The sequence below is a fragment of the Fringilla coelebs genome (assembly GCF_963513975.1).
Source record: "Fringilla coelebs genome assembly, chromosome: 5".
Classification (NCBI taxonomy): domain Eukaryota; kingdom Metazoa; phylum Chordata; class Aves; order Passeriformes; family Fringillidae; genus Fringilla; species Fringilla coelebs.
The window spans coordinates 66,968,716-66,990,658 of NC_140033.1; the positions used below are offsets into that span (position 1 = coordinate 66,968,716).

The 21,943-nt window shown below is 42.1% G+C and overlaps 1 protein-coding gene across 3 annotated transcripts in view; it reads right to left on the reverse strand.

Moving 5' to 3' along the window:
- Positions 1-4,274: 4,274 nt before the first annotated feature.
- Positions 4,275-21,943, reverse strand: part of KDM5A (lysine demethylase 5A) — a 51,267-nt gene continuing 33,598 nt past the window's right edge. For all 3 annotated transcript variants that reach the window (XM_084206180.1, XM_084206179.1, XM_084206178.1), the window contains 10 exons: positions 21,329-21,684; positions 20,653-20,791; positions 19,578-19,757; positions 17,609-17,770; positions 16,057-16,608; positions 15,040-15,183; positions 12,052-12,211; positions 11,328-11,548; positions 8,815-9,225; positions 4,275-7,290 (listed from right to left, as the gene is read on the reverse strand). In XM_084206180.1, coding sequence (XP_084062306.1) covers positions 7,078-7,290; positions 8,815-9,225; positions 11,328-11,548; positions 12,052-12,211; positions 15,040-15,183; positions 16,057-16,608; positions 17,609-17,770; positions 19,578-19,757; positions 20,653-20,791; positions 21,329-21,684 — 2,538 coding nt within the window. In that variant the 3' untranslated portion in view covers positions 4,275-7,077. The remainder of the gene's footprint in view (positions 7,291-8,814; positions 9,226-11,327; positions 11,549-12,051; positions 12,212-15,039; positions 15,184-16,056; positions 16,609-17,608; positions 17,771-19,577; positions 19,758-20,652; positions 20,792-21,328; positions 21,685-21,943) is intronic.

A 21,943-nucleotide genomic window follows, 5' to 3' on the forward strand; every position in this document is an offset into this window, starting at 1 on the left:
AATATTTCCACCATGAACATTAATTATTTCCCTTCAGCCAGAGAGGCTTATAGCATCACAGCTCTTTTTGACAAGGACACTTCATTCCTGATCCCTGCAAGCTAAAACAGAGGGTCAGGCACTGCTTGCCAATCATCTGACAAGTGCTGAGAATGTGGTTTCATTAAGTCTGTCACAGCCCAAATGCAAAACTTTCATGGTGATCAGGGAAGGAAATAGGAATAAAAAAAGACATGGTGATGTGTTCAAATGATAGAATTAATTGAAAACATGTGGGCCAGTGGAACTTTTAGTTTTGGTGTTCATCATAACTGGGATCTAGAGGACAAAGGAAACTGGTCTTTGATATTTTGATTTACCTTGAAAGGTTTCTGCTACAAGGTTTGACCTGCACACCCCCTAGGGCTAGAACAGAACCTGTGGATTCACACAAGCAAAGCAGGAAATAGCTGTTTTACTGCTGCCCAAATCTGCTCCTGGTGATGCCAATGGACAGTCTGCAGTCACAGAGCTCCTGTGGAGGGAGCCAGGCAGCCCTAAGAGGGTGGGAAGTGATACCTCCCTGCTGCAAAGGAAAAGCAGTTTGGGAGGAGCAGAACAAAGGTCTGCAAAGGGAGTTTGTGCTGATTTCTTTTAGCCTCACACTTCCTTGAGAAGAGGGACTGCCCAAGGTGTAATGGAAAGGCCCTGGGGGAGAAAACTAAGAAGCACAAGAAACAATAATCTTCCTCTGAGATCACCAGAGCTGAGAAACAGGGACATGGAACAGCTGCTGCTTAGGGCAAAGCAAAGTGAGATCCTTTTTGTAGAAATCTCAGACAAGCTTGACCAGCAGCACTCTCTGCACACCCTGTAAACAGGAGTTACACAAAGGTCATGCCCACTTTCTGCTCCAAACAGGAATCTGACCCATCATCTTCCTAGAATCACATTACTCAGCAAGAAAAAAAAATCCTGTAAGTTATGAACACTTTTCCTGTGGCTGTGCACTCTTCCATTATTTATTTGTTCAGCTGTGGGTACTCTCTAACTGCCCTAAATCCCAGAGTCTGCCCATTCCAAAACTCTTTGTAGCAGAAGCCAGAGGAAACCAGTGCCATGATAGGTGGTAAGGCCCAGAAAGTGAGAAAGTGGGCTGTGTTCAAACCTTACTGTGAGATACAAACCTGGAAATGGGTTACACCTGTGGAGCCTCCCCTTCTGGCAGCAGGTGAGAGCAGCAGCACCATCACTCTCAGCCGGGGCTGGTCCTTCAGCATCAGGCAGCTGCTGCCAGTGATTCCACTTCTCCACCAGGTGTTCTCAGCAGCCACTGCGTCTCCCAGGAATGTTTCTAGGCAAAGCTAAAGCATCTACCTCCTGCCTAAGAGACTATCAGGAAAGGAAATAATGGGATGTAGCACTACCAATACACTGACAGTGTCTAGATTAACTACATTTCCAGCTGTATGAAGTGAAAAGTTAAATCATTAGCTGACAGAAGTAAACAATGTGGTACCCAGCCCACATCCCACTAAAACCTGAGCTGTTTCTCAGATTCACAGCACGGACTTGTGTGGGCTGCACTGCCGCTGTCCCAGCCCAGCACAGCGAGCGGCTCCTTTCCCTGGGGAGTGGCAGGCACGCCCATGGCCGGGGCTGAGCCGAGCACGGAGCTGCCGGAGGATGCTGCCCTTCCTCCTGCTGGCCCATCACCCACCCAGGAAAAGCAGATGCCAGGCGGGCCAGGCACCAACCATCACACCAGGACTTGTGTGCAGCGGTGGCTGCTCTCCTCGGATATAAACACCCCCAGCAGCTCCCTCTGGCACTTGGCTTTAAATACCTTTTTGGGGGGAGCATGGGGGTGATACACAGACTACCAAAACCTGACCTCTGAGAAGCTGCCAAATAAGACACAACACCCTCCTCAGATTAAAACTATTTGCTGCAGCAGAGGTTTTGTTTCAAAGCCATTCAGAGCACAGCTCCTTACAAATATTTTTCAATAAATCCTTGCTACTTTAATTTCCTTTACCGACAAGTTAACACTCACTTGTGCTGAGCCATGCCATTAGCCAAAGCCCAGTGCTCTCCATGTTGTTCTGCTGTGCAGTTCCCAGCTGCCCCACACATTTATCACCCTCCCAAAGCCAGCGTGGCTGGAATGCTGATAAGGGCTGGAGTTGTTGCACCCCACCCCCCCTCTGCCTTGGTGCTCCAAGCAGAGTTCCTGTTTGGTTCAGGCAGGCTGACCAAACACAGTGACCACAGCTGGAGAGGATGCGAAGGAGTTCCCTGCTTTTCCTTTGCATCTAACTGGAGTAAGCCTCAAATGCTGCTTTTAGCAGATCACAGCACTCAACTTCTTACAGCAATTTTAACAGTTACTACAGGAGTGATAACTTTTTCTACCCCTAGGAAAATATCTGAACCCTAGGAAAAACAGGAAGATCACTTTCTTGATAGACTGTGATGAACCCTCTGTGCATCATGCCCATTCAATGAAGAGGAGAAAGAGGATGGAACCAATCCTCCTCAAACCAACATCCATGCCCATGAGGGATAAGGTGACTGGGAACAGACACCACTATAACCTTACCCCATGTAGCTGCCTTCTGTGATGAACTCTATGGACAAGGGGACAGCAGGGAGTGTTTACCCTGACTTATAGCAAAAACACACTTAGGGGGAGTGGATGGACAACCCACAATGGCAGCAAAAAATGGGGTGGACTTCAATATTCAGGCTTCAGCACTCACCAACCTGAAATCTTGGAGACAGCTGCAAGTGCATACCTCAGGTGTTTCTTCTTACCCACCTGGGTAGTGGTATAGAGCACACTCAGAGGGCATCAAACAATGCTGGCAGAGGACTGGAGCAGCAGAGCCCAAACCACAGGAGGGAACTCCCATTCAGTTGGATCTTTCCTGGCTGAAGTGATGTGCTGATGAAAAGTTTAAGTCCTGCATCTAAGAAATTATAAACCAGAAGACCTGGGGCTATCAGTAGCCAGAATGGAGTCAGCAGTATTTGCAGCTATACAGGCCAGCCCTGTAGGAGGCTGCACAGCTAAAGTATGAGCAGCATACTAAAGTAATTTCCCCCCTGTATTTAACACTTTTAAGCTGTACCTAGAGTAACACATCCAGTTTTGGGCTCCTCAGTACATTGAGCAACAAGGACCACCAAGACTGTCAGAAGGCTGCAACTCATGCCATGGCTCAAGCTGGATTTGGTCAGCTTGGAAACCAAGGCTGCAGGACCTGCAGTCTCCAACTACCTAATGGATGATTAGAGAAAATACAGAGCCAGACTCTGGCAACAGGCACATTACAGCAAGTGAATTTTGCACTGAAGATGCTGCAAAACCAAATGGGAAATCAGAGAAGTTGCTGAATGCTCATCCCCGAAAATACTCAAAATTTTATTGGACACAACCCTGAAAAATTTCACCTACTTTTTAAAGTCACTACTGCTCTGGTCAGGGGTGTGACCCAGATGACCTCCAGAAGTGCCCTCCAACCTAAATTACTCTATGATTCTAAAAACTGAAAAGATCAATGCAAGTTTCACAGTGTGGCTGATATAACAGACAACTGCCAGTTACCTTATGCTGCGTGACTGTGTTCCAATCGCTTCAGATAATTCCCATAATATCAATAATATTAAGTTGCTGAAGACTCTTAAGTCTTCATTATCAATGGTCCAGGCTGCACCAGCATTCAGCTACAGATCTGTCAAAAACATAAATCCTAAAGGCCAGGGTACTGAAGTCAGCAGTGACATTCATCTCTCTGCAAGCAAAGCTGCCAAATTCCAGGCCCTGTTTTTCACAAGAAAAAACTGAAAACACGTAGTTTGTACAAGCTATACAAATCAAGCCCTGGCCATTTTCAGCTCCTCACAACAGCTCAGGTAATTTCTTTGACCTTTTGTGTCAGACACACGAAAAGAAATAACAGCAGAAGTGGCAAGTAGCCTTTGTAGAGTACAGCATTAAGACATGCACCTTTCTAGATACATGAGCTAATATTTTTTGTGTACTGAGATTTTGGCCCCAAAGAATGAGAGTTTTCCCACAGCTGCAGCAGACCTGTAATAACATTTTTACCTTGGCTTTGGCTGGCTTCTCTGCATATGCTTTTATAAAAATTCCAACCCCTAAGATCTGGAGACAACACCACAGCTGTAGCTTTGGGTTTTTCAACCATTAAACTACAGGTTTTTCCAAAAGTTAACATTTATTCATAAGTTCATACTATCAGCAATCCTTTGATAGGAATTATGCTCTTAAAAAACAAGCTTAAAACAATAAGATGTAAAGCTAATAATGGTCTTCAGTTTATGAACACCTTATCCAAAAGCAGACAAGACATCTGTGACCAGAAAAAAGTGTGGCAACCTCCTTCCAACAGTGGAACTGAGGCTCTCCACGTGGCTACATGAAAAACAGCTACTAAAAACGTGACTTTTGCATATGATTTGCACATTTCTTTCTGTTGTTTGCTCTTTCCTGTGCTTGTTACAAGGACAATGACCACAGTTGCATTGTAGAGCTGTTTGCTTCCATCTTGCTGTAACTAGTGCTTCTGTCAACACTCTCCACCACACCTTCTACACAGAGAAACAGGAACATGCAATGCAGGTTTACTCAAAGATCTCTTTTCCAGTTGATGGTAATTACATACAACGACTTCATCGCAACAGGGAATGCAGGAATGGTTACCAGGATATGCTCAGTGGCTAACAGGAGATGCTAACCATATTTCCCCTGCTGTGTCACAAATTCTAGGAGTCAGGAAAGAATACAGAACACTGGGATTCTTTAAGAAATCTTGTACTAGTCTACTTCTGGAACGATTAAACATCTGTGACAGAGTTTATCCACTCCGTAAGGGGAAACATTTACGTAGTACCGTCAGTTAAAGCTTGAAGGAAAAGTAACAACTGTTTAAATCAGTTTACCAAAACTAAGTGTACATTGAGAAGAAAAAAAAAGTAATTGGAGGCAAAAAGAGGGTATGTCTATCTAAAGCATAGACTCCTTCATAAATAAGTAAACAAATAATACTCTTAAATTTGCTAGGGTGCCCGTTCAGCCACATGCTCAACCACAGCTTGCTTTTGCTTTTAACATCACATTAAGTCTTTGGGGAGCAGGAATTAGAAGTCTGTGTCCAATTTGCACTCAAAGCTCCCAAGACTCTGGATCTTCTGCGCTCCATCTCATTTCTTTTCCTTTTGCACACTTCCCTCTTCCCAGGTAGCAGGCACACATGGAAGAAAACAAAGTTCTGTCTACCTGAGCTGAGTTGGTTTTTTTTTTTTTTTGGATGGATAATTCTGCCAAATAAATAAACTTCCAAACATCAGAGAACAAGAGAAGGGACACAGAACAGTCAAGACAGCACACCTTTGTTTTTGTCAATATTTCTTTAAATCCCAATCCAGCTCCTAGTAAGACTGGACACTACTTACAACACTCCTAGAACTGCAGAAGAATGGAAACAATAGGGAGCGAGTGGAGAGGGGGACAAGACAGCCCAGGGGCTGACTTCAGACATTCACATACACAAGGCCAGCATCCACTGGAGTCATTAAGGCCCAGATGCCCCACTAATAGGAACAAACCCAAATACAAAGGTAGCACATGAAATGTATTTACCTATTTAAACACAGGCAGCTGGTCAAGCTAGAATGGGGAAGGTAACTGCTAATTCCTTGTACTACAAGGAAGGAATGGAGTAAAAAAACCCAAGCCCACGGGCAGGTTTTTGCTTTGTGAACCTCTGTCTGTGCTGCTGGTTAACAGTGGTAAGTATAAAAAAATCAAAGAAAAATAATCTATTTATAGAACAAGTCAGTAGTCTGAGACATTTAGAAAAAAGTAAAAACAAGTCCTTCTTTAAAAATGGATTTACTAAAACAACTGTCACCCAGGATGACCCCAAGCCCTCTGGTCCTCTGGCAAAGCCAGGGGCAACCTCAAACAGGAACTGCTGCTGATTGTACACTGGTACACATCCAGCAAGGCCAGCAGGGAGGGGTTTGCACTGTGAACAGTATCTGCAGACTGCTTGCTGGTATCACAGGAGGCCATGCCTGTAGCCTGGTGATACTGGAAAGTTGAGAGTGAAACTTTTCACAGAAGCACGTGTGTCAGTGTAACCTCTGAGGTAAGTGGGCTGTCTTCTTTCCTTCCCATCCCTGGGTACAGATCTCAGAAGCTGTGCCCTGGGTGCTGTACCTCCTTGCCAGCTCCACCCTGCGCCACACAGCTTCAATGTGCAGGAGTGCAGAACTCTAAGCAAAGCCTAGAACAGGAGAGAACATCCCTGTGGAAAGGGAAGCACTCTGCTCTTCCCAAGTTCTGGTCTAGCTAGACATTATCAATGATTTCTGGCCCTCCTCAGGACAGGAAGATCAGTTGTTTCCCACTGAGGAAAAAAATTTGCCTAGTGGAGTAGAGTTGGGTTTCTTTTTTGGTAAACAGAACTTTTGCTGATTTTTGCCATTATGAGCTCCTCTGCCCTTTAGCTACAATAGAGAAAATAAAATAAATTCATCCACTTGCTCCCACCCTTATAGTGTAGTGTTAGCTGCCTGGATATGGAGGCAATTTCATTCTGCCAAGACATTGCTCTACACACTGGGTTGGCATGGAGAGGTGAAAGATAACTTCCCAAAGTCACCTCCTCAGGATAACCAGGTAGGTCTGAGAGCTCCAGCCTATGCCCACCAGCTCCAGGCCAGCTCCACTGCCAACATGTACTTCTAACACCCTGAAGTGTCTAACAGCCTCGAGTTTGCTCAGTCCTTGAGAGCAACAGCCACACTCCAAGATGGAAACACTCAAGTCAGAAAGCACTGGCTGGAGCTGCTCATCAGGCAGGGTGTGCATAGCTGAGTGGGTGCCTCTGTGCCCTGACAGTGCCACTGCAGGAAGGAAGGCAGCAGCACCCAAGGGACCAACTCTGCCGCACGTCTGTACATCCTTGGAAGAGAAGCTCAGGAGCTACACTAGCCTCAAACCCCTCTCGTTCTGAAGGGTTCCAGTGGTCCATTTCCCAACAAGTTCTGGGCATGGAGCAGTTGCTAACTCGTCTCCTTGAGATCTTCCATTGGTAGTTTGTAGCTCAGCAAGAAGGGAGGAGGTGAGGCGTGGGCAGGGCTGCTGGGTCCCTGCAGGGGTTTCTTTGCACAGTTTATACAGATGTAATCCTCATTCTCAGCCATCTCTGGGGAGACCCCGACACACACCTGATGGAACCACTCATCACAGCCCCCGTCACACTGCACCCAGTCCACCTGCAAGAGAGCAACACACAGCCTGTTACAAGGAAGGACACAGAGGCACAGTTTCTGTGAAGAAAATACCTGCTGTTAAACCCACCAGAGCTACCAAGAACATAAAAGCTCTGGGGCAAAAATGAAGGCCCCAGCAGAGCTTGTTTAAACAAGCTACTTCAGTTTAATGAAAACTAACTCTTCCAACAAACCTTGCCCCTCTTGCATCCTTACACTGCAACAACACAAGAACACTCTACTACTCCTGAAGAAGGTGACTCAGCTCTCAGATGTGCTAAAACACATTTAAAATGCTCAGGGATGGTTACTTCAGCACAAGTGAGAGTCTCCAAACACACCCTCTTAGACTGCATTATCAAACAGCAGTTTTGTAAATGTAAGTCCTGAGTGTCAGAACATTTAAGCTACAATAAAACTTTGAGCTGAACCTGCTGTAGAACAATTTGGAAAAGACAAAAATGGGTTAGAATGTAGGAAGCAAAAAAAGATTAATGATTTGATGTCTGTAATTCTTTGAATAAAAGTACACGTTAATTTGAGTCAGTGGGCAGAAACTCCCATTTGCAGGGTAAGAAACACAGATTCTCCATTTTAGGGGCATCCACTGGTTGTTAAAATTTGTTGTTAAAATGGTTGTTAAAAATTGTTAGTGCTGTAGTTCTGCTTTCCACTTGCAGGGGAATATAAAACTGTATCAGAAAAACAACAGTAGTGACAACCTATTTAAAATGAAGAAACATTGTCATCATACAGCTGTTACTTTAGTTTGAACTAATTTTCCAAAGTGATTAGTAATGGATATCAACAGCTGCAGCTTCAGTCATTACATTCCTGTATCTGCCATTTTTTGACCAGTATGGCATTCCCCTGTTGAAAGTAGAAAAGTACAGAAAATAACATTTTGAAAACATTTTTTGATCATCAGTCTGTATTAAAAGCTGACAATCATGACAGGAAGTACCATAGAGAGAGGCAGATCAAGTTTCTTTTGTAATAATCCATTCAGGTCTGAAATAATTGATTATTTATCTCCAACAAGCACAATGAACCACTGAAGTTTGTAGATCACTTGGCCTGTAACATCACTGTTCACAGAGTGTATGCAAGAAATACAGAAAATCTATTTCATTTAGGAACATCACACCTCCCACTCCTGCTCAGGAACACAGTAAAGCTAGGAACATTTCCTTCTGAATCAAAGAATTAATCTTTTGAATCAGCCAATGCACGTTGCACACAGCCAACAGAAAATTACACAGCTTGAAGAAATTAAACTTCCCAACCAAAACAGAATGCCTTTTCCCAGATTCTAATTTTCATCTTCTCTTTTGAAGTACCTAGGAGAATAAGGAAGTCCTACAGTTTAATCTGCTAAATCCATGTACCTACCAAGTACTACTCAATCATCTCTCATTTCTAACCACACCATTTTGGTTTCTCATGCTGCTCAACTTAAATATTACCTGGCACAGGGGTTTCTACTTAGCACACAATTGCCTGTGACAGAACCAAGGGGCAACTCACTTTGTCCTTGCAGGGCCTTTGGCAGTTCTGAGCAGCACACACAGCATTCTCATCATCTGATTCTTCTGCTCCTGACCAGTCATACTTGGAAGGAATATCCAGAACCTTCTTCTCTCTTTTTTTCTCTGTGCTCTCCTTTGCCAGTTCCACCTTTGCCACAACTGCTTTCTCTCGCTTCTTCTTCCGCTCCTCTTCCTTAGCCAGTTTCTTCGCCAGCTTGTTCAGCTCCTTGGTCTTATCCATAGTGAGTTTTAGCTTCTTCTTCTTGGGTTTTTCCAGTTTTTTCAGCTCTTTAGATTTTTGCTTCATATCTCCAAAGAACTGCTCTGCTCTCTCCAGTTTTCGTTTCCGCTTCCTCTCAGAAGAGTCCCTCCCTCTCATTTTCAGTGGTTTTTCATCCATGCTGTCATCCTTCATAGAAAAAGATTATATCTATTACTCCAAGACAAATTTCCTGCAAACCTGAGGTCTGACAAATGTACTTACCTCTACTTTTACCCTGATATGGCATGAAGAAATCTAGTCAACACCATACTGTTACAAATTCTAAACAAAAAAAGCACTTAACTTCATTTTCACCATACTATAAAAAACTTCCTAAGTGTTATCAACTGTGTCAAAGTACAATCAGCCAAAAATACCCAGTGAAAAAAGTAAACTATCAGCAAGGGTAAGAAGGCAAAGTAAGCAATAATTACAACTCCCTTCTCACATTGTTTTTTAATAGAAGTTGAGAAGATTAATCATTTGTTAGATACTTATTTTTCAGCTGAGGTCAGTCTTGCCTGTAATTATTTTCGAGAGAAAGCAACTGCTGTTTTGGAGATTAAGAAAGAGTAATTGGTGAATTCTTAAAATGTATCATCAACTCAAGCACGAAGAGAAAGCAACATCCATTATTTGAATGGTTTCCAAACTGGCAGACATTGTAAATATCCTGGTGTCATCAAGAGCTCTTAAATAAATGATTCAGATCACAACTGGGGCTTAAAACTGGCCAGCTCTGTCCCTGCAAGTAACATTGACAGTGACAAGTCCCATTTATACCTGAAAGATTCACTTGTGTAGTCCTTGGTACAAATGGGACTGAGCTGATTTCAATCAATGTAGCTATATACTTTAACCTTAATTATTAATAGATTAAGAACATACTATAAACCAGAAAAGAGACTGTTTGCTGTACATTACTTAATATAGCTACTCCACCCAAAACCAAATCCTCTCCAGATTATTTCACACAAGTCTACTTACTTTGTATGTAAACAGACACAGAATGCATTCAATTCAAAATGAGCAACTCTGGTCAAGCAAGTATTCATAAAGGTTAACCAGAAAAAATTGTAAGGCACACACACTCTATACTCCTCACCCCACTCCCGTGGAAGAAAGCTTTGCTCAACTATTAATATAACAGTCTGGTATATTATTTATAAGTTGCTCTTTGCTGACATTCAAACTGCTTTTCAATCAATTCCCTGCCAAAACCATCACATTGAAAGAACATTCAGCTTATGTAGCACTCAGGCTGAAAGGTGGTAAAGCAGAATAAGGAGGCAGGGACAGTTTTATACTCCACACTTCTAACTGATGCAGTCTGGGAACACTTGAACTCACCCACTGTGTATGGATGGCACACAGAAAATGAGACACCTCATTGTTCATAGCATGCAACCTTCCATCCTGTATTGCTGCACACCACCAGAAAGGCAAGAAAGAACCAGCATCTTATGTTCTTCCTGTACACCTCAGTAACCCAACAAGCCATCATATAACCCATATGGTCAAACTGACCCCTAACTGCAGCTGACAGATGGTAAAAAAGGGGTTTCACTCTGGCTCTTCAACCCAGCAGCCTGAGTTGAAGCTTCCAGAGGCATCTCTCTCCTAGCACACATTCCTTGTCCTCTGCATCAATGTAGCAAAGTGATTCTGACTAGACCTCAGAATCAGCAGATAAACCTGCCTGATCCACTGGCAGCTCAGCAAAGCAATCAGGACATCTTCACAGTACATCAATAAAAAATTGCTATGTCTATGTTATTCTGAGGAAGAATATCAATCTTATTGTCTGCACTATCAAAATATGCTTCCCCCAGTAACAAAGTTCATTACCATACAAGTATCAGGTTACATAAGCAAAGTGTAACTTTGCATCTTCCTAAATGTTTCTTGTTACTCTTTTGCAGATTAGTTCCATTTCCAGGCACCATCAAGAGGTGTGTTTCCTCCTTTAACCTGTTACCTTCTAAAATAAGGTTTGCATGTAGAACTACTTGAGAAAACTGTTCTAAAAATGGTTAACTGTGGAGGACAGTGCTATGGCATGAGTGATCAAGAACTGAATTTCTGGATCACTTATTCTATCATTTTCTGTAATCTACTACTCTCTCCAGGTGAAATACAAACATGACAAGCTAAGCACTCGATTATTCAAGATCATATTTATATAAATTCACCAACAGAATGTGATGGGATTTATGTCCCACACCAGAGTATTTCTTTGAGTTCCTTACCTCCATGACATGAAGAAACCTGTCCTCAGAGGGCGGATGAGTGGCCTGTAAAATCCGCCAGATGTGCTGAGTTTCATCCAGAGACACCTCCAGCAGATCTCCCACCATCATCAGATCTTCCAGCTGAGCTTTTGCTCCAGGTGACAGCTCCAACACAGGGGGCTCCAAGCTGCGAGGTACCAGGGGGCTCTTCCGAGGCTGCTTCCTTGGAGTGCTAGAACCTTTCAGACAGGAGCCAAGACACAGAATCCTTAAGGCTGGAAAAGACCTCTAAGATTACTGAGTCTGTGCCAGGCCCACCACTAAACCACGTCCCCAGGTGCCACATGTCTTTTGGACACTTCCAGGGACGTGACTCCACCACTTCCCCAGGCAGCCTGTTCCAATGCCTGAGCATCCTTTCAGTGAGAAAATTTTTCCTAATATCCAATCTAAACCTCCCCAGGCAAAGCCACATAAACATAAAAGGAAGAGATCAAACCCAAAAGAAATTACATATTTTTTAACAACACTTTAAGGTAGAAAACAGTAGCAACCACAGCACATTGGCACAGGTTTATGTATCAAATATCAGGAAACTAACTACAATGCAACTCTGCTGTACATTCCTCCAGACAACATATCCTGTACAGCTAGTATGGATAACAGAGCAGTTCCACTCCTCACTGACTGTTCATCCCAGTTATCTACTTAATTTTATTTCAATGTATACAAAAGCAAATACCTTGAGAGCAGCTTTTAGAAGCAGAGGAATAGGCGTGTTCAGCACAGAAAGAGGGAGCAGTCCACATGTGTGTCACCACCTCCTCTGATTTAATGGGAATTTCCTCATCACAGAACAAATTGGGCTCCAAGCTGCTGGAAGACTTCACACTGGCATTGTCCTGAAAAACACCCACAGAAAACATGCAACATCTGAATCCAGAAAATACCTACTTCTAAGTCAATTCTACTAAGACTGAGCAGTCTGCTGCTCCTAAAACCCTCCTCTGAAGCACACCATCAGAGATACCAAGATCAAAGGTAAAAATTCTATCCCTCCTTACATGATGGATGAATACAGGAACTATGGAGATAGGTCAGTTTATTTACAGCTAGCACATGAAAAACACTTGACAAGTTTCTTCACTCAGCACCTTAAGTATGGTCTTCAGAAGCCAACATGATGAAAAGAGGCTTTTTCTTAGCCTACATAATTTATTATTTTGCTTGAAAAGTCTGACTGCAAGCCCATGAAGACTTTATCTTCCATAAAGAAGGGAGCATGCTGACTAAATTACAGTGACTACAGAAAGAAATTATTTAAGACTTTAGAGGTATGGAAAAAAAGGGCAGCACAGCAAGAAATATCAGCATAATGGCAATCAAATGCTGCCCTGAGATAGGTACCTTTATGGCAGTGTTAAATCAGTTTAAATTAGGACCAAACACTGTGAAAAAGAGGGTTGTCATGAATATTTCCATGAACAGGGTACTGATGGCACTGGCCTGTGCTCAGCTCAGTGTGCTGAGTAAGACTCTGAACAGCTCAAGGTATTGGGCAAGACACTGTCATTTCCTGACATAAAAAGGGAGTTTAAGAAGGGTAATCTCTCTCTCTGTGGCCTTCAGTTGTATGTTTAAAAGGAAGTGATATACAAACTAATGATTTCTGTACAGAACTACAAGAGGGAAATTCAAACTTAATTGCCCAGATGAAAAGGTAAAATAAATATTCTCAGAAAAAGGAAGTTACTTCTCCCTACACCATAAAGAATTTATATCTTGAACAATACCTTGTTATGGCTATCTTATTGTACTACATTAAAGGAGGTTCAGGGCTAACATGTAAATTTTGAATTTTTTTATAAAATCATCATTGGTGGCCATAGGCAGTACCACTGCAAAGAAATGAGAAAAAAACACAAGAGAAAAAATGAAAACAAATTACAGGTGATTTGACCAGTGAATGTGTCTGCTTGGAACAAACCTTACAAAAAATTTAGCTACTGCACTCCTAATGAAGATTTACTGGTAAGAACCATGTTTTAATTAAGAGACATAATATAATGCAACAGATCATATTTCCATATCTACTTCTGTACCAATTGTACAGAAACTGTGGCTTTCAAAATACAATCTATAGACCCTTAGGAATTCAGGATTATTTCTACAGGATCCACAACAAGAGCAAATTCATATATGATGCATAATGATCTGTATCTTTTTTTAAACACATTGGAACACATCTATGTATCAAAACCTGAAAAAAAAAAACCAACCCTTAAAAGTCAACAGAAATAATTAAATTCTGAGCAACTTTAGGCTTGGGTTTTTTTGTTTTGGAGTTTTTTTAAATCTTGTGTCTCCTAGTTTATACATGAAGAATTTGATTGGTTGCCTGAAAATTTGTCTTCTATTCCAGTCATCTTAGTGGACCTAACAGAACAGGTTTCTGGTCTCTATCAGCTTTGCTTAAACATATTTTTTTCTGGTGAACATCCAAATCAAAAGGGTTATCTATGAGATTTCTAAATTATGACAGTAGAATCATTAAACAAATGAAATTATGCTCCTGCAAAACCCTGAGATCCTGGCAAGCATATGCCATCTTTCTTGCCATATGTTTTATCAGAGTCTCAGAAAATGCCATATCCTTCAGAAATGCCTTATTAAGACCCTTGATGCATAGAACAGTTTTGGGAATTACTTTTATATATAAAACTAAATCAATTAAAAGCTGTAGCACCTAACAGCAATGTATTCTTGTTGGCATTTCACAGGGGACTGTAAGACAAACCAGTCAATTTGCATCAGGTTGCTGAGAAACAAAACATTAAAAAATAGGAGATTATAGCACATCATACCTGGAGAATATGCTGCCCCTCTATAAACGAGATCATCTGCCTTAGAAGAATTTACATGTCTCTTAAGATAGCATCTTTAAAGGCAGAGATGACACTATCACTGAAAAGAAAACACTGCTCAAGAAGAAACTGTGGCATTACCTTTGTCTCTACATATTTCAAAAGGACATTTCAATACCTTGAAAACTCATGGTTTTCTCTACAACTGCCTTTTCTCATCGAAGTTCTTCTATAGATAAAAAACTTCAGAAATTTAACTGCAGTTACAATTTCTGTACTGAATCCAGACACTAATTTTACAACACAATCAAGACATCTTGTCTCAAAAAAATTCCACACTCCAAAATGGAGCACATGTACTTCCTTTATACAAGGGCTGAATGAAGAGAGAGGTATGAAAACAAAGCTCTGGCATCAGGAAACTTCTTACACAGCATGCAGTTTTTGAAGGCTAATCTTTCTTCTGTAGCAAAAACCTTCCAAGAGCTCTTCATATAGATTCTTATATTTATGACTCATGGTATCTCTGAATGGGGCTTAAAGACAATGTTCATCCTCCAGGGTGTTATAAATACAAATTCCTTTGTAAGTGTATCTTTTTCCTCAGCATTAAAAGGCACCTTTTGAAATTCAAAAGGTGGAAAGTACTTTTGAAATTTTGCATAAAAACATTACAACACTTCACAATAGTTCAGAGAATGGGGACATTCATATAAAAATCAAGAAGTTCCTCTTCTGCCACAGGCACTATGGCAGAAAATACAGAGACAGCTTCAGACACAATAAATATTCTGGAAAAAATAGATTAATAAAAGACAGGTGTTCTGTATTTATTCCATGCAAACAAACCACTCTGGATTCCTTACCTTTATGTCATAGCCATAGGTCTCCCTGATGTCTTCATCAGAGTCTGTCTCTTCATCATCATAATCCAAAGTCTGCCGTGGGGATGAGGACACACTCCCTATCACTCTGTTAAAGGCTGACTGCTGAAAACTTGTCAAGTGTCCCTAAAAAAATGGAATATGGAAATGGAACTATAAAATTTCCAGGAAAAATCTGTAAAACCTTAGAAGTTATTAACAAAGAAAACAGTGGTCCTTTTGGCCTGAGGATAACTGCCTGAACATCACAAAAGAGACCAGCTACAGCAAGATGTGAAAAAAAGATATGGAAATGTCCAAGTAAAAGGTTTCCTTAGATTCTGATTACCTGTTTTTTAATAATAGTGACTGGAAATATCTAGATACTGTTCTTCAGTGCTACAAATTACAGCTTTATCACCACAACATGAGCTGACCTCACTCTCCAGGTGAAGAGGTCAGCTATGGAATTGAGTGTTTGACTACATCCCTTGCTGAAATTTACTAACAAGACACCAAACACCTTTGAATGACAATCTATGAGAAGTTATAAATACTGAGAGCTTGGATTCTGTAAAGAGGAAAATGAAATTTGGACACCACTGTTTTACACATCTTGAGGCCTGTACCCAACTGTTACAGCTGACCTGATATTTCTTACATATACGATGCATAATGATCTGTATCTTCTTTTAAACACACTGGAACACGTCTATGTATCAAAAACTGAAAAAAAACCAACCCTTATAAGTCAACAGTATAGAAATAAATAAATTCTGAGCAACTTCAGCAGTTGCTGTTGACAGTGAGTACAGAGCAACAGACCTGTTCCTGGAGCAGCCATGTCCAAAACAGAAGCCAGCCAAAACCTGCAGAGCACTGAACTAAGTAAGAAGTTCTACCATGTGTAGTCCTCAGCTTTTCACTGCACTCCCCTCACCCTTCTCTGAGAAAAACAAGGCATTTTGACACACTAAATTAGGGCAAGCAGAGGGAACAGCAAGACCTTCCCATCCCTACCTGCAGGTCAGGGTTAGCTGCTGCCTTCTGCAGCTCCGCACTGATGATTTTCTCTGTTTTCTCGCGAGCCGCCTGCTCCACCATGCGCTGGCTGAGCACGGAGAGCTTGGCCAAAGCAGAGGACAGCTCGTCGGTGGCCAGGGCCTGCCGTGCTCGGTCCTGCCAGCTCATGGCTCGCTCTGTCAGGCACTGCAGGGCCTCCCCCTCGGGCAGCCGCACCGGCAGCTTCTGCAGGGACACCAGCAGCGACAGGATGGTCTCCAGGCGCGGCCGGCGCGAGCGCATGCACAGGGGACACAAGAACTTCACCTCCTTGGCCTGCCAGCTGGAGCCCTTCTTCTGAGAGCTGGTTTTGGGCAGGGGCACGCAGCCGCTGTGAAACCAGTCCTTGCACAGCTCACACTGCAGCATGAAGCCGCTGGCTGTCTTGCGGCAGATACAGAACTTGACTTCTTCGATTCGGTCCACCATGGTCATCTTGGCCAAGTTGGCTGCCCTGAGAGCATGCATGGCTTCAATTTCCTTCTGTTCCCGCTCCTTGAATACAGCCACCTGCCCAGCAAGGACAAAAACGTGTCACGACCTTCACAGCTAAGAAAGATTTAATTTTATTAACAACACAAGAAAAGGAAAAAAATCAGTCAACTCAAAAAGATCAAGCAATCTAAACCTAGCCCAAAATTTAGGAACTACATGGTCTAATTAAAACTTTATCTAAGATACCTCCTCCTCAGTTGCTCATTACTCCCTAGAGTCCTTCTGGTAGAGATGCTATGCAAACTTTAGATAACCTTCTCAATGACTACAATGTTTCTGAAGTTTATAATTAAATCTGTCCTAAGGCCACCAGAAGAACAGGTTTTGACTCCAGAGAAGAAGTCAGAATCTGTTCCATTCAACTGTTACTGAGACAATGGAGCTGAGCATTGTTTCGGAAGCATCTGAGTGACCACATATTTCCTGAAGCAACTTGCACTTCCTTAATGTTTCCATTCAGGTAACTATAACCAAACATACTACATTAAAATAGATTGTGTATAAACCATATTAATGACCCTGCATATATTTTCTTTGTTACCAGGGAAAGAGCAGCCAGATGTCAGCAAATTATTCTGAAAAGCAGCACGAGTATCCTCCAAAAAAGAGGAACCAAATAAAATACTCCCTCCAGTGCAGTGTCCATGACCAAGCATTTGCAGGCTGATCACAAGACTGATCTAACCAAATATGTGTTGGTCATGATTAAGGCAGAGCTGCACCTCGTTATGTCCACATGATTTCAATGAATGTTAATATTAGATGAGCAGCAACAGATACTAAGCCAAGGACATTTAGGTCTTACACATACCCAATGTTATTAAATACCAGCAGTTACACTCTGAACTCTACTTTCACTGCAATAGAGGTTGAACTACATTCTTGTATCAAACACCAGATTATGAGGTATCTCTTTCAGTGAAATTCATTTATCAATTCTTTCCCAGAGTTGCTACAGATTAGAGATGATTTAAGCCCACACAAGCAGAAGACAACACCTTTCACTGCTCCTTACCACAGCTGCAGCATCCCTGGCCTCCTCCAGCCCATCCTCCAGTTCACTCAGGGATTCCAAGTCAAGATCTTTCTCCTTTTCCTTCTCCATCAACTCCTTTGCCCTCTTCCGCCTGTTCTTACTGCTCCCGTAAACACCGATATCAGTCCGTGGGCTCAGAACCTGGAACCACCAAGGAAACTTATCCTGTCAGACCCATATCATCAAGAATGACAACAGTGGCACCAGGGAACAAGAGCTACTCAGCAATCTAACCCCTTTGATACCTATCAACTACTGACAGGAAAAAGAGAATGAATAAATAAGGAGAGAAGTATCTTACAGTTATGGAACTGGAATGTGATCAGCAACCGGTGACATGGCAGGTCAAACTGAAAGCCACTGTGTTTTCTGATTAATTACAGAATTTATTCACATTACACTATCATGCATATACCAACACACCAACATGCAGTTAGACATCCATACTTCAACATTCCCTTCAGGGGCTGTGGTATTCACACTGCCTGAAAAATCCCTTCGCCCAGGATTTTTCTCCTGGGAGGATGAGAAGTCTCAGAGAAAAAGGAAAACAAATATCTCATTTGCTTCTCCTGTGTGTGCTCACATGTGGAATGTGTTTGAAGATTGTTTCATTGGTTTCTGATGTGAATTGTTTTGACTCAATGGCCAATCACTGCCAAGCTGTGTTAGGACTCTGGAAGGAGTCACACGTTTTCCTTAATTATCTTTTTACCATTCTTTAAGTATCCTTTTCTGCATTCTTGAGTTTAGTATAGTTTAGTATAACATTCTTGAATATAATTTGATATTGTAAAACAATAAATTAGCCTTCTGAGAACATGGAGTCAGATTCATCATTCCTTGGGGCACCACACAAATAGAATAAGGGCCCTCTATAAATCAAGCCTTAAAAATAACTTCATATTTACATCAGCAATTTGGTGCCTGAAAAACTCCTAAAAGTACCCTATAAGCCTTTCAATATCAATATGAGAGGCTGAAAAGTACTTTTAAGGACAAGAATAAAGCTTTAAGTCATCATGACTAGTTGGAGTGCATACTTAAATATAAAATCTAGCAAGTTATATTCAATATAGGAAAGCTCAAATTGCTACATTTAGGAAAATGCAAAACCAGAACATATTAAATAACTAGTTAAGCAGAAGAATATAGAGAAAAAACTACATTTAGAATGTATCACAAAGTGAACAAAAATGAGTGTGATGTGGTTGCAACAGGGAAAATCCCACTGGAAAACATTAAACATCAGTAGCCCCTTGGAGACACAAGATGTAACTACAGCACTTCACACAGCACCAGGGAAAGTCAGAGAGTGGGGATTCTGTCTGGATTTGGACATCTCACTAAAAGTGAAGACAAGCCTCAGAGAATTAACAACATAAGAGAATGAAAAATACAGCCTCCGAGAATGCAGTTGAACTGGAACTGTTTTCCTTACAAAAGGAAAGTCTGTCAAGTAGATATGACAGATCTTCAAATATATGATAGATTTTTATTAAAACAAGGACAGTCACTACATTCACGGAAGTGAAATAAACAGTAGCTGACTAATTTTTTTCTTAAACAGTTTATAAAATATCTAATATATATTCTTAGCATGCAAACAGTGAGGCAAGTGAAAAAATGTAACAATTTGAGACAGGTCTGTGTCCATTTGAGGCTTATATTTCTACAATGACAAAAAAAAAAAATGCTTTACTTTCCCTCTTCTTCCACAAGTAAGAGATGAGGTTGTCTATACATAAAACAGGACTAACCAAACAGACTTTCTGCCTTTTTCTTTCTTTCTTTTCACCCAAGAACAGCTGAAATTATATTCCATTCTGAAAAGGAACTGTAATCCAGTGTAAGTGAACCAGCTCTTCCCTCCAGACAACTGAGGGCATCATGACCAATTTCTGACAGAGAAATGCGTTCTTCTGACAGGGAAGTACGTGCTGCTCACCTGTAGCAGGTTGTAGCTGGAATTCTTCTTGAGGAAGGTCCTTCCTGTGCGCTCCCTCCAGGCACGAGCTGCAGCCACCTGGGACTCCAGCTGGGGCAGGGCATCCAGGCGCACTGGGATGGGGCGGCCCTTGGCAGACAAGCTCTCCAGCTGCTCCAGGTATGCATAGTTGCTCCCATTCTGGGGTCAAACAAATTTTTCTAAGCCAACAATTCCATCATTACATCAGCTGCCAGCCTAATTTCAAGCCATAAACTACTTTGTCACTGCCTGAAACGGAGTTCCACAGGAAAGGAAAGGAGGGCAGTGTTTCAATCTACTGTTATTTTAAACAAACCTCTCATACAGCTTTTACTTTAACAGTCATTTGATATGGCCAGCTGGCTTAGGGACTACAACAACATTCCATTTCCAGACAGTTATCTAAATGCTGTCTGTTTAACAGCAAGAGCTGTGTAAGGGCTGATGTGAAATCTATTGGGATTCTCATTTCAACTCCCAGCAATACCTGGTATACTGGGATAAGCAGTCCTAGTTCAGCAATCAGCATCCACAAATATCACAGAACTCAGGACCAAGTTATGTGGGTAGACCAGGAGAAGGGGAGTTACTGAACTAATTAATCTCTTTCAGAAAATTCTGGCCACCATTGCCATTAATCTTGCAACATCTTAGGGAAAAAAGAAAAAAACAAATTTGCATAAAAAACAAAATTTCCACAGGCAGATCCAAAACTGAAAACCTGAGAGCACCCTCTGCTGCAGCCAAATATTTTCAGTGACAGCATGCTGAACAGTTCCAAAACCAAATACCATAGCATAATGAATTTGCTAGCTTTCATATCTGCTCTGAAATACATAAAAGGAAGGGAAATAGAAATTGCATAGCCAGTGGGGAAACAAATGCACAAAAAGAAAATCAAGTACACAGGTGCCAGTGAGCATATTTAAGAGCCAAAGCGCCATAACAAGGCTTCTCTTCAGGCCACCTTTGTGAGGAGAGGTGCTAGGAATAAAGGTCACATCCAAATAAAAGAGTACAAGCAGAAGATTCTAGTCCCTGTTGTAACCCCTACCTGAATGGCCTCCACTTTGGCTGTCCAGTCTCTAGCTCGCTGCAGGGCTTCTTTCAGTGCCAGCACATTGGGCAGGTAAGCAGGGATGTTCTTGGCCTCGTTCACAATGCCCTCCAGAGCCATCATACTTTGGCGTGGTCTAGAGTAAGAAAAACCCTTATGAAATTCCAGCCTTCTCTCAAAATCCCAGTCATCTAAAGCCATACATTTGACAGGCTGGTGATGCAACTTCACCACTACACTGCAGGGTAGGACACCATGGCTCTATGCTTGGAGGATGCTACTGGCTACCAAATAACAGGAGGTGAGAAAGCTGATAGGCTTGGCACAATCTAGCTCAGAATGACACAGCATCACAACCCCTAAACACTAAGAAAGCTGTCTCTTGTTGGTAGCTTCGTCAGAGCTCTTTGTGGAGAGGGATGCAACGCAAAGGCAGCAGCAACAAGCACAGCCTCCTGCCACTGTGCAATGTGATGGGGAATCAGCACTTCTGCAATTCAATCTCAAATCCAACTCTAGAACAATCTAATTGCTGGAAAGTTAAAAAAAAAAAGTCAAAATAAGAAGGGCAACTACAGCTTCAAGGGCACAACTTTTCACCTCACATCTCAAAAGAGGAAGAGAAACACAGAAGTGTATGGCCTCTAAGAACAGTTTGTAAAGGAACACTCACCTGGCCTGCAGGCACACCTTGGCCTTCTCCTCCCACCTCTCTGAGACTGTGAGCAGTTCCTGCAGCTCAGCCATGGCTTTTTCTACAGCGTGATGTGGTGCCAAGCCCACACCAGAGTCAATCAGCTTCTTCATCACATCCAAGGTCACTCTCTGGGGATCCAAGAGGGTGGACCTCACCTCATCCAGCCACCGTGCCTGCTGCAGTTCTTGCTTCAACCTTGGCAGTTCAGGAAGTTCAACATAAAGGCCAGAGCCCATGTCTATCAGCTCCTGCAGCTTGGAAGAGTCAGGGATCTCATCAATCATAGCTTCCTGAGCACGCTCATGAAACTCTTCCACATCATCGAGCAGATTCTGAAGTAACATACAGCACAAATCAATTAGGAAAAAACACCTACAGAATCCAAAAGAAAATGCAACTGAGGGATCAGCCAGCTGTAAATCTGTATGTGAGCATCACATCATCAGTCTGAACTTCCACACACAATGCCAGCTAGCTGTCACAAGCCATCAAGTTTGACAGAAATTAAGTAACAGACTATCTAAACTTATTTGATGGCCTAATGTTTCATACCCTAGGCATATTAGTTGCATCAAACTCTGCACCTAAAAT